At 36.5% G+C, this 13,871-nt stretch overlaps 2 protein-coding genes across 2 annotated transcripts; one reads left to right on the plus strand and one right to left on the minus strand.

The window, feature by feature from the left end:
* The first annotated feature begins 463 nt into the window (after positions 1-463).
* Positions 464-5,205, plus strand: LOC114541362. Its single transcript, XM_028561301.1, has 6 exons — positions 464-533; positions 2,829-3,054; positions 3,231-3,278; positions 3,787-3,989; positions 4,536-4,628; positions 4,718-5,205. Exons 1-6 carry the CDS (start codon positions 464-466, stop codon positions 5,203-5,205), a joined length of 1,128 nt encoding a protein of 375 aa, XP_028417102.1.
* Positions 5,206-5,544: 339 nt separating this feature from the next.
* Positions 5,545-13,208, minus strand: LOC114541352 (putative ammonium transporter 1). Its single transcript, XM_028561290.1, has 9 exons — positions 12,878-13,208; positions 11,586-11,675; positions 10,938-11,174; positions 9,559-9,656; positions 8,793-8,924; positions 8,359-8,595; positions 7,230-7,368; positions 6,383-6,604; positions 5,545-6,070 (listed from the first exon to the last, which is right to left on the minus strand). The coding sequence occupies exons 1-9, from the start codon at positions 12,951-12,953 to the stop codon at positions 5,877-5,879; spliced, it is 1,425 nt and encodes a 474-aa protein (XP_028417091.1). The 5' UTR covers positions 12,954-13,208; the 3' UTR covers positions 5,545-5,876.
* Between the last annotated feature and the right edge of the window lie 663 nt (positions 13,209-13,871).

Consider the following 13,871-nt stretch of genomic DNA (forward strand, 5'->3'; position numbering starts at 1 on the left):
GGGTGCCATCTTGGATGGTGTCGCCATCGAGGTTTTTTCCAACGAGTTCCTCTGTTTGCAATTGGGATTTCTCATATCATCCATTGCTCACATCTTATCCAAAATTCGCCGAGTTCAATTATTCTTGCTCTCCAATTTATCATTTTTTAATAAATTGACAAAATTTAGTTTGTATAATAACAATTCTTAATAAAAGTTCACAACATTTTTTGGCCGCCAATGTTCCTACGGGCGTTTCGAACCGGGCGTATGGAAGTGGCTCGGTCGAAAATTTATAACATATAACGTCAATTGTCGAAGTGGACTTTGCGACCGAAAGTCATTTAGAGGATTTTAGATCTTAGGCATCAATAATTATATCGTTCTCGATTTGTTTTCTATTGGCCCAGCAGCGCTACAACGGCCCGAGGTTAACGCCAAGCTTAAGTTGGCGTTTTTTTGTTTTTCAGAATAACCACCCACGATGTTCAGGCCAAGAAAGTGCTATTTGGGTGGCATATTCATGTTATCAATGCTGGGAATAATGTTCTACTGTAAGATAAGTATTCAACACTGTTCTGATTATACACTAGTAACGCAATTTGGGTAATTATAGAGCAAGGGTTTCGGTTTGAATCATGCTCTAAATCAGTTTGTATTCTAAGAGTCGCGCGTTTATTAGTTGACATGCACCAAGGACGTATGCGACGTTACATTTAGTTAATATGTAAATGTCCAAACATACAAGTTCTTCATTGTGATTGGCTAGATGTATAATGATTGCAAATGAGACGATGTTCGTGCTTTGGATGCTCGTTAAAAAAGATAATAGTCGAGCACAAATTTATTTTCTTTATATTTATAGTATTTTTCCTTAGGTTTATAGCATGCATGGACTGCGCACAACACACCCCGTATACTTGAACCTAAAACTAATAATTTTTGTATGCATCCAACATTATATGAAATAGTCAGAAAACAATTATAACACAAAATGCTGTTTCACAGTTTGCCGAAAATTTTAGGCAGAATTTTAGGGTCTACAAAATGTCAAATGATAAGGTACATAATTAGTCGATCAGTGTAAAGGCTTTTTAAGATTAGGATATATTAAGCTTCAACTTGCGTTAAAAAAACTTATGCAAAAAAGAACTCCAAACTTATTTTCGTTTATGAATATATCACATTAAACGTTCAACCAATGCGAGCCTAGGATTTTACGGTAGCAAACGAATTTGGCAGTCTCAGCCAATAGGCTACCCGCAAAATATCACCGCCGTGGCATATTTGCCCGAAAAAGGCCTGCTAAGGAGGTAGGCCAATAGGGAACAATGTTCTTAACGTATAAGTAACGGGGGTCCAATCAATTATCGTATAGCTTCAAAGACAATTATTTCCAAAAAAATTGCGAAGATGAAGAATCGATCATTCCGTCAAGACTGTTGATTAGTAAACAATTACCTAATATTTCTGTATTTGGATGGGCTGATACATGCCAAACACGCGGGAATTTACAAAAGCGCGCGAATGCAATCAGAACACGCACTGACATACGGGCTTTGACCAATCAGAACACACGCGTTATCTACATGTTTATTTATAATAATTCTAGAGGAAAAAGTGTTCAGTTTGGGTAAATTTGCGCATGCTATAAGTTATATGATTTAAAAAATTAGAGACATGACCACAAACGAAGCGTTCGTTTCAAATTTAAATGACTTACGATAGCAATGTCAGTTTATATCACATCCAATAAATTATTTTGCCGGCTGCGTTTGTCCAACTTTTGCGTTTGCATGGCGAAGTAATCTGTCAAAGGTTTATATAAAATTATTGCTAAAATTTCCGACAACTGTTTCTTCAACTGTTGGGGTGGATTCTTTTAGAGATACTTCAAATCGAACATACCAAAAAACGAAGTTTTGAAATATGCCGAAAGAAAAGAGTCCGAGTATACAAATTAGGATGTTCATCAGTTGATGTCTTTCGGGGGCAGAATAAATTAAAACTAAATATCTATCGAAAATCTTGTATATAGTATGCGCACAGTAATTGTTTGGGGTGTTTATTATAGTTATATAATTCAGTTCAGTCCGACGGATTTTGTAAGTTCAATAGTTAATAGCTATATAGAAAACCGTAGGAAAAAACTAAATATTATATAACACCTCGCATTTATCGTTCTAGTATAATTACGCCCCTGTATGCACAGCCTGTGAAATAAAATTGCTACGAAATCCATGTTCGATGTGTCGCATACGGTTGTTCCAACACACCTGAGAATAACTCAATATCGATATCAAATAACTTAATAAAATAACTTTACATTCAATACCAAACTTTGATTTGCAGTCCAAGCCATTTAAACAGTGAAGACTAGGCAGAATTTGCAACGTTGGCACATCCAATGACTGAGCCCTCTCCACAAAGCCATTTGTTTGCTCAAAACATTTCACAACTGATGAATTTTTTTGTCTACTGGATTTGTCAAGAATTTTAAAAAAGCGCACATTACCTCGTCTAAAAAGTTACAAAAAACTTCTGATGCACTGTGTGCTCAGTTGCGTAGCCAGCCTCACAACTTTTCGCGTTACACGCTAATAATTTAATGTTTATTGCCAGTGAAAACAATAAATTAAACAATAAAACAATAAAGATATGAATAATTATAATAACTAGAAATTTACATAGCGGAATAAATTTAATTGACAGGCTGGTTACGCCATGTGTGTGTTTCCACCGTGTTAACGAACGGAAAGTTAAATATATTTATATCAACTTATCAGGATTACAACTTATCCAAAAATGCCAAAGTGCGGTTGCTAAAGTTTCTATTATCTCGTTTTTAGTCCATTTTCCTTGGGATTATATTGAGGAATCACTTTTATCCGAAAGCCAACGGTTCCGAGAAACGAAATCGGTCACATCAGCCACAACAGATGAACTGAAGGATATCGAAATCAATAAGCAAATCTCGTTCCAAAATTTCGAGACTTCAAAGTCACTGGGAAAAACTAAGAATATCGATGTCCTCGAAATTCAAAATATTTTTAAGATCAAAAGACACAATTACCGGTAAATAGAAAATCAATAAGTAGATAAGTATACTGTAAAGCAGTTTACATAATTATATATTAATAGTTTGGTTGGTAGCTAGTTGGTATAGTTGAAATCGATCTAACTTTCACGGATACACAGCCAAACGCTTCAATTAATCAGCGTAAAGCGACGTGTCTTTTCTCTCAACATAGGGAGTTTAAGATGACACAAGGAGCAACGGTTACGGACTACGGTCTACGGTTTGTCCAATATTTGTACTCAAAGTGCTTAGCTGCATGAGACAAACAACTGAGCGAACAAAATTTGCATATTCGAAAGGAATACTCGTGGGCGTGCTGGACGGTAGAGCCTCAGGAAACAAGGCCAAGCTATTCGCTTCTCAATTTGTAAACTTCATAGCAAACTTATAGGCAGAGTAAAAAGGAAATGATTTATTTATTTAGCTATTAGTGTATTTTGTACCGGCGTTGCCTACTGCATAACATTCTCAGTTTTAGTTTATATTTCAGTTTTTAGTTGGACGTTTCGTATCAAGTGAGGCATTTTTCGTAGTTTTCCTGCCACTCGGGCAAATTGCCGACATCCTTTTTGGAAAATATTTGCCGATACGCCCATGGGTATACTTTACACCAACGACCTTGATTATGACACAATAACAGTACTTTTAGTTTTAAAAGCAGAATGAAGAAACTCTATAGAAAGAAAGAAAATTAATTTAAGTTCGAATTCAAATTTTTTTTATTATAGGTTACCGAAGAGAAATCGGAGTTCTACTCAGTTTTGGAACAAAACAATTGCTAGTAAATATTTGATGAATGTCTCTGACCACAGCTGTGAACCATTATACCCCCAGGTGGTACTTTACAACAGGATATTTAAAACAGCAAGTACAACTATGACCTCGTTTCTTGAAAATTGTAGTAAAAGCCTTAATTATGGAATATTGAAAGGTGGGAATCTTTTAATACTGAGTATAAGTAGAAACTTACCTATAAACTTACCTCTCTTAATCGTACTTGAAGTTACCTCTCTTACGAAGATATATATATAAAAAGTATATGAAGCACAATGGCTATTGCCTATAATTTTATTACCTACTGCGAAATTGCGCTCGTAAAAGTAGAGAAATGATAATATCAAGACGGAAATGGATGTTACGAACAGGGACTTAACTAGAGCGATAATTGGGGGGGGATATAAAATTTTAGCAAAGAAATAGGTGTTTTATAAATCACTCCTTTTTTACAGTCGTACGTGGGATAAGATGTTATTCCATTCCCATGCACGCAGCCTGATCATGAATTTTTCTGTCGTCCTTTGTTATTAAATAATTGTCAATAAATAATTCTCAATTGTAATTAAGATCCACAATCCCAATAAAAAGCTTCGGGGCAGCCTTACAAGATAGATTATTATTGCAAAACGGAGTAAACGAAGTTTCCTTTATTCTCAGAAAGCCGTAGACACAATCAATACTTTTATATTTTCTGTCTCAGAAGCCACGGAAGAATGGTCTAACGAAAGAAAATCTCATCCAATACTGCAGCGCATTCAAAGCAAAGCGTATCGGGATCTACGAGAACGCAGACGTCACTTGGCAATCTCTCATTTTTACTTCAGGATTAACTCGGGCCTTAAAATGAAACATACCTATATTATTTACTTCGTGAACCCGTAGAACGTTTCATATCTCATTATTATTATGTAAGAAGCCCAAATCGCTGGGGGGAAAAGCTTCGTAAGTTGAAAGCTTTGGGTCATTGGAATGTGACCCTGGAACAATGCATTGAAAATCAGTACGAAGGTTGTAAATGGAACACTATGACCAGATTCTTTTGCGGACCAGATACGTTTTGTCAGAACGGAACCAGCCAAGCTCTGTCGCAAGCGAAGGCCAACATGTTTCGTTATTACTGCAGTATTGGTTTAGTAGAATATTTAAATGAGTTCACGGCTGTTTTGCACAAACGTTTGCCAAACTTTATCTCAAAATATCACAAGATAATAGGCAAGAAATTCGTAACAGTCGGTGTCGAGAGGAAACCAATTAGTGATAGTGTCATGGCCAGACTAAGAATGGTTAACAATGCAGATATTGAACTGTATAATTACGCCAAAACTTTGTTCCTTAAACAAGCCGAGCAATGTGGAATAAAAGTAAAATGAACGTCTTCCAATTTAATCTGACATTGGAAGAGGCCGGGTGAAGTCGAAGTGTAGTAAACAACTTCTATTTTTTTATAACGCAAGTTGCCTTCTGGGCGATCCAGGATATACCCACCCGTACCCTATTTAACTTAAGGAATTTCCATGATAAGGAAGAATCAGCTCAGCAAGAATAGTAAGTGATAGAATTCTTAATTCGGAGGCTTGAGGGCAGATTTGGGGCCCATCTAGATGCGGCGTTGCTTGTTGCGATTTTGTTCAAAAAGATTTATTCCTTCGACTTAAGTGCTAATAATATTCTTAGATTTATATTTTAACTTCAGTTTATTTATACAAGATTCACTTTTCTACGCTCGAAATCTAATGCCCTAACTAAACCCTCAAATTACGTTCTTTTTAAGCCTTTTTATCCATTCTCTCCAAACGTGTCATAAACACTATATTTACTGCTATAACTGCAGGGACTACTCATTGCCAGTGACGAGTCACTGGTTTTATACATAAAAGAAAACATCTTTTTACTATACCATTAGCAATTATTATTGAATAAAATACTACTACTCACAAAGTTAACTGAAACGTAAAACTAGAAAATGCTGACAATGTTCTGCTTATCCAGGTTCGGTAGTTCGATTCCACTCATACAAATATTGTACGACACAATTCGAATATCAAGACATAGCTGACGTACTGCCTCGAGTATTCATTGATTCACTTGGTTGACTAGACATGGAAGCATCCATGTTGCTAAATGCAGGGTTGGTCCTCTCATTTACCAGCACTGTTTTCGGATATTGATATGATGAACTTTCAGCATATGCTCCAATTGGATAGGCTGGTTCTCCATGCTTGCTTATATCAAGACCTGGAAGACGAAATAGTGTACAAAAATGAAACTTAATATTGCAGCAATTTTTTAACAGAATACGTAATTGTGAAAGATAGAACATAAATCTCCCAATCAGGAATATCCTAGCCCTGTGATTTTCAATAGGAAGAACCGTAGGAACGAGACTGACCATCATATTTTATTTGCAACGTTTGCAAAACTCATGAAAATTTGCAAAGTGGGTATTGATAATTGGTGCATGGTCTTTTGTAAAAATGAGCCAGCGTATGTAAACTGTTGCGAGGCGTAAGTGATATTACAATGAATTGTTTCAGATTTGAAAATCACCTTTCGCTTCAGCTTCAGCTGTTACTTTCAGTTTCTTGAAGAATCTGAGACTTAGAAAAAGTATTGCCGAGATCAAAGCAGACCAGACAATTATCGCAACACCACCAAGGAGATTCCAACCGAGTAATTTAAAACTGAGCTTATCACCAACATACAATATACCATCATTTTTGTCCAACAGAGGCGCGGCAAGAAGCCCCCACATTCCGCCACCTAAATGAACTGAAAAAATTTAAAGACTTTAATTCGAAGTTGCTTAAAATTCAAAGGTGCTGGTGCATGAAGCAACATCAGCACATATAGGTTATGGAAATAAAAAGTCGAAATGAGATTTATTTATGCATTTAACAATGCTCATCCGAGTGCGGATAAGATCCTCAAAAATAGACCGAAAATTGATTACCCATGTGAATGTTAATCGATTATCAGATCTCGGAGTGTTTGCAGCAATTAAATTACACCTTAATTATCTTTTAGTACATGTGCCACAAATGCTTCTAATTATCCTCCACCTGTCCTACGTAAACTTGTCAAAATTGTGTCGTAAGAAAGAATTTAATAAACCTCTTGTTTTGAATCGCCAGCGGGTTTGCATTTTGATGAAAATAATTCTGGGAAAACGTAACGAGAAACAATTCGGATGATGAATACCTTTCCATAGAAACTACCTTTTATTTAGATCTAGTTGTAGCGATTTGGTCATTTTCAAGTATTTCGGATCGCCCCATTGGCAATCTGGTATGTCCAGCACAAAAACGACTCTGAATAATTATGCTTCATCATGTGATCATTTCAAATAAGATTGTCACTGCCTCATGATATGATTGAATAACCATACTTGAATTACCTGAGGTTGCCGTCACTGGATCATCGATTTTTAAATGGAGAAGTACGATATCCCAGGCAATATAGGTGGCCCCAGCAATGAAACCGACAATAAAAGCTGCATAAGGATGCATCTCGTTGCCACCGGCACTAATAGACACCTAGAAACACGCACGAATCAATTGATCAAAGATAGGGTCCACCGCGGTCGAGCCTATCATAACTGAGACGAAAAATGTTTTCTGGCCATTGGCAATCACGAGTAGCTGGTTTTAAATATGCATTTAAATACGATACAATTAGAAATTAAAATGAAATGTATTACTAAATGAGCACTAAATGAATTGAATTGTAAATTTAGCGATAACTGCATGGAAATAATTTGCTCTATCAGAATGAGTTGGAATCAACATTAGGCCAACATTGGGAAGAAGTTTTTATAGCATTGAAAATTTTTATTCTCTAAAATTTTATACCGTTTTCCTATCACGTGCATGCTCTAAAGGCTGATTTCCACTCCGGAAAATGAGCAGCGGATCGGATCGGAACGAAAGATGATCAGCGCGTGCGCCGTCTGTTGAAATTTTTGGCTCATATTGATCCGAATGCGTCCGAGACCGGATAAAAAAAAGTTCAAATAGTTTTAACTTTTTTTTATCCGATCCGAAATCACTTCATGGATCGCACTAGGCTCGGAAAAAAATCCGCTCCGATCCGATCCGCTGTTCGTTTTCCGGAGTGGAAATTAGCCTTAAGTGGTACTGTTTTTCATTCATTGGAAAATCTACCGGTTATATAACAAAATAATCAACTACTGGATTAAAGTAAATGAAAAAGCGCATTTTTCACTTTAAACGTATCGTAACATGCCACGGCATATTTATTTTTCTCATTAGTTTGGTTTGATTTGGTCTGATTAGTTTAGTGTGGGAACGCAGCTAAGTTATGGAACTATTTGTTTGGAGTGAAAAAAACCCTTGAAACTATACAGGTACACTTGAAATCTAGAACTTGTATTTGCTGGAATACCGTTCGTTTAGCTGGGCAATGATTTCTTCGCTGTGCAAAAACCTTATTGTTGCCGTCTGCGGTTTCCATACGCATGAAAAATAGAACCGAACAAAACGTATAATTCGCTAATATCATCTTACCGCTCCAGTCAATGCTCCATTGATCATAGTAAGCACACTGGAGTGATGACCATAACATGCTCCCCAAGTTCGACGGATGAAAAACGCCGTCAATGCCCCACCGGAAGATGACAGTATCGTGTTGATTGCAATTAGAGCTATTGCTTCAGTGTCGCCACGGGATGTCACGTGCCCTTGGTTTCCGCAAATAACAGCGAGAAAACCAAGCAAACAAACGTATCCTCCAAACGCAGCAAGCTAAACGCGAGGTGTACATGTGCATAAAATTGATTAAACGTCTTCATTGTCCCCAGGAAAGTGTTTATGTACGTAAAATTATCACATAGTTTCTCTATCCACATTAACTACTTTTAAATTTGTTTAAGCCATAATGCACATGATTCAAGATGGCTAAATATACATTTACGAATACGATGCTTAAAAAAATTTCTTACCGGAACAGTGTGTCCGCCTATAGGAACTGGTTTACCACGTTCAAATCTTCCACATCTTGGTCCAATTACGGCTGAGCCTACCAAAGCCATGGTGCCTGCAGTGACATGAATTACACCACTGCCTGCAAAATCCTGCAAATGTTCATGTATAGATATAGATAGATCACAGGAAGCCAGTGATATTTCAATTTTGAATTCATTATTTTTGCTTTAAGCAGCTTCTCAGGGCAAAACAAGAATTGGTGATTAGCAATTACTGAACTTTTTAAAAAAATTTTGACTGACTTTGGCTAAGATTTTACGATTGTGGTGTACCACTTAAGGTAATTTGCATATTTATAAAATTAGAAGTATTGAAATATATTGAAGTAGAAATGTATGATTGTTGTAATTCGCGTTCACAGCGCAGACATTCACATGCTAGGTTCGCTTCAGCAGTCGTTTCGGAGTTTAGATACACGTCCGAAAAGAAAGAATTTTTTACCGAAGTTGATTTGAATATATTGCGGCAAAACTCTTGCTCTTTTCTACCATAAAACTAAGCTCCAAACTAAGCTCTCATTTTGCACACTGAAGCAGATCTGTGCTGTGAACTAGACTCTAAAAAACAGATATTATTATGTTAAGATATTTCGATATTTTCAATTTCATAAATAATTATGCAAATGGTGTACCACCTTAGGTATTTGGTAAAAACCTAGGGTTCCCCGTTTTGTGCTATGAGCCCACATATTTTTCTTCCTGATAGCTGCGAAGTTTCGCCTACCTGAAAAGAGACACCTTCTCCAAGAGTTTCATCGTCGCCTTTCTTGAGCCAGCCTTCCTCGTGCCAACACCAATGAGTAACGACGGGGTAAATGAAGCCTTCAACAAAGTGAGTTATTAGTAACGACGCAAAAGCTGCGCAAACAATTAATTCTCATAAACGTCAGGATCGTTGAATATCATCACGGATGTTCAACAAAAGAGATTCCTCCTCCCCCCCTCTCAGGCTAAAAGCATTGAAATTATTTATTATTCATTTGATACTTGATCACGTGGTCTGTGCAATAATAACAAGAAACAGAGCTGCATGGCTAGTAAGGTAGTAAAGTTGCAGGGGTTTCAAATTTTTAACAGTTTTGGGGTACTCGAAAATGAATTAATTCGACAGATTAATTTAGAGTGTAAGCACCGTGCGAGGATACTAATTTCGCCCGGAGGTTAGGAATTACACCCGGGTATTGTAACAGAACATAGCGGGATCAAAAGTTGTCAAAATTCTATGCCATGGTCGTTGGATTCCGGTTTTGTGACATATGCGCTTACGCGAGTTTTGAATGAGCGGAAGCTGATCAGCAACTTTCTGACTGGCTGAAAATTTGTGTTTCAAAAATAACGTCAGCATTTATTAACTGCAAATTTGCGAAAGTTTTTTATGAAACTGTTTTTAAACATTACATGCCAAATAGAATGGGTTTAATTAAAAATCTAATAAAAATCATCATTGGGATTCAATGAAAATCATCAAGAAACATTTATCAAAAACAAAGAGGGTTTCCCGTCAAGATTAAAAAGCGGAAAAGGAACGATTTACGCTCTATATAAAGCTTTGAAATGTTTCAAATCGGTACGTGTCTATATAGTATAGTTGCTTATAATATTCTGTGTTTGCATCTTGAAGAAGGATGAAGTTTATTTATATATGAGCTGGATACGTGGTTTTCTAAAGTCATAATTATTAGGCTATGAAAGGCTTTTACACCATCTCTTAAGCTTCAAAGAGGGTTTTTTAATACCAAAATTTCTATCTTATTGTAAACTGTCGCTTCAAAATCAAAGCTTTTACAATCAACGGCAGTAACTGTAAAAGCTTTTACAGTAAAGAATATTTTTGAGGTTCTGTATACTTAAAGATTTTGTCACCGGTTTGATGTTTTTCTGAAGCCTCAAATGTTGAAATTTAAACCAGTTACCTAAGTTGATTGGGTCTAAAAACGCCTGTGGAGAACGGGTTACATCACCTTCAATTGTTTTTTACTATATTTTGTACCAAGTGATAAGAATATTGGCTATCGACGCTTTGCCTTTGAGTCATCAATAATATAAACTTGTAGTTATAGTTAGAACAATGCAACCTAAAGGCTCCTAATAGCATCAACTTACCTGACATCAATACCGTAAACAGCGTGTACACGGTAAAGTTTGTCCTTTCGGCGAGAGCACCACTTACAATCGAACAGGTGAAGGCAGCGAGGGTGAAGTGCAACAACCAATGAACATAGATATTAGTTGATTCAGGAAGGTCCGACAGGGCGAAATTACTGTGGCTGAGAAACAGATTACTTTTCTCTCCCCACGCAAACGCGTAACCAAACAACCAATACATCAGTGCGCATGTGACTAGAAAAAAACCGGAACGATGTAGACTCGGAGGCCTGGCACGAACTTGGGCATCAAATTCACATGTCATTACATTGTATAATATTTCACACTTTGAGAACGCCTAGTCAGAAAAACTTGTATGAAAACTTGTACTTAATTTAATGCTAGGTATTTGCAAAAAGATAATCTAGATTACATTTGGGGTCCACAAATTCACTAATTTGCATCCCTAAGTCGCGTAGGGATGTCACATGGACTCTCCTTCGGTAAACTACGAGTGGTTGTTCCACTGACCTCTATAAGGTGAGTGAGCCAACGAAAGCAAAAAGTCATGTCAACGTGTTTCAAGTCGTACAGATTTTCGCCTTAAACCAGCGTTTAAAACGCGGTGTAGAATCAAATTGTAATTCTTCATTACAGAATACTCACATAAAATAATCATCTTCTTTATAATGATATCAGTTGTATTCTTTAATCTCGATGCTCCAGCCTCGAGGAACGCTAAACCCGCTTGAATAACTATATACCAGAAAAAAATACACGGTTTTGCAATACCACAGCCATAACGAAGCTTAGTTTAGGCTTGTTGATGAAATCATGGTTTTTAGTTGACTTAAACATGAGCGATATAATTATTATCAAGGGTCGTGCAGAACTGCATGCGCGTTAAAATAATATTGCAATTAAAAAATGAAAATGAAGTATGTCACTAATAAATGACCATTAAAAAAGCCCAGTATTTTTGTTTTTAAAATAGCCGAACGGTTTGCTTTGCATGATCAATGGGATTTTCAACGCTATAATGTAGTATAAGAGTGAACTGCATGCCTTAGAAAATTAACCAAATAAAAGCTTAGACAAACCTATCGGATGTTGTTCATTTTAGATAATTCAAGTTGAATCGGTCTCAAATATCCTTACTTGGCCGACGCAACATCGCAGAAATGTTGTCTTACGTATAGCTATCGCCGAATGACAAATTATAGTAATTACATAATTCTTTATTATTATTGATGAATATATCTCGCGCATTCATATTCGTATAATTTAAGCAGACTTAAGAAATCTTCTGAGAGCGAGCTTAGCTCATAAATGATCCGCCGCCCAAAAATTAACAACTATAGAAAAAGAACACCCTAGACACTTTGAAATGGACATCGTTTTTCAAAGGAACTCTATAATAACAGTGTTTTCTTTGTCACTTGGTATAATCATACATTTTGTAGTATTATAAATCGAGGTACTATAAAGTGTGAGAGAGCACATTAAAGTGACAAAGAAAGCATTAAAGCCAAAAAGAGAACATTAAGTTTAATTTGAAACACTATTATGTCCACGCGGAGTTAATGTGACATAAGTGTGCATTGTCGACCCATGAGACAAAATTGTGTGACGGACAATTATTTTTAAATTTGTATTTATTTGCCAAATAACATTTCGATCAGCCCAATGTGGAAATAAAATGCATCTGTCAGGAAACGAAATACTAAACTCGAAAAACGAGATACGACGTATATAGCTATCTTTGCTATTTTTCTTGATGTAATCGCGGCATCGGCCTGTCTATTTTTCATAATAGGCTCTATTATGGACAAGAAATCATCACTAAAATTAAACTTATTTTTAACAAGTCGTCTAGTAGCCGATAGTCGCATGTGGCATGTCATAAACAACAAAACAATAAACGGAAATGCAAAACATTTCAAAAGATATCAACTTACAGAAGATGAAGAACGAGATGACCAAGAGGAAGAAATTATCGACCGACGACACAGCTGGATTCTGCGGAACAGCCATTTTGAAAAAAAATTCCCGTAGCTATAAATGTCTCGGCGTCCTTTCCGATCTGTATTTATAAACCACTGGGCTCACTGCCGTGGTTTTATCTTCGACGTTACTTGGAGGAATTAAGAGATAATTCAAACACCCCGGTAAGTTTTGGGCTGTGGACTATTTTTAAAATAGTCTCAGGTAGCGAAATTTTTGTGATGCTCTTAGAAGAAATAAAACATCTTTAATACATGTGTCAAAAAATGCTTTGGTTAACGCTATTAGTCATGTATACATTTGTGGTTGTTATGGGCAACGACGAACCGTTAAATAGTGCATATATATATAAATTTAAATAAAACAGGTACAAGTCGCAATTAGTGACGTCGCGAACATAAACATGCACGTATCTTTGAGTTATATATTTGCATCTTACTTTATCGTTTTGCAACGTTTTCACTATTTTTGTTATTGTTGGAATTTTCAGTGAATTTTTCTTCTAATTCCGTGGATATTATCTGCAACTTAGCCCTGGTGACCGGGCCCGAAACTAGAGCGATAATTTGGAGGGTGAATGTTCGCATAATCTGTTCTGCCCGCTGGAGTTGTTTTGAAAACGCATATCGCCCCCACGTCCCTGCCCATTCCGGCCCTCCCATCACTTAGCTATAAAATTCATTTTAATATAACACTTTACAATGTAAATAATCTTTAGAAGATTGATCTATGTTTTACTAAAATATAGCCAAAGAGCAGCGTGCCATGCAGCGTCTTTGTGTGCTTTAAAATCGGTCGGGAAACATGACAAAGCTTTTCGGCCATTCGGAGGAGCGTTAATGTTAAATGCGTCGGTATAATCTTACATGATGGCTCTTAATGCCGGTTTTCCACTAGCGATATTTTTCGCGCGAAGCGACTTTATTCTTTTGTATTTGAGCAATTTGT

Source organism: Dendronephthya gigantea, unplaced genomic scaffold, assembly GCF_004324835.1.
Source record: "Dendronephthya gigantea isolate DGI-Jeju-01 unplaced genomic scaffold, DenGig_1.0 000282F, whole genome shotgun sequence".
NCBI lineage: Eukaryota > Metazoa > Cnidaria > Anthozoa > Malacalcyonacea > Nephtheidae > Dendronephthya > Dendronephthya gigantea.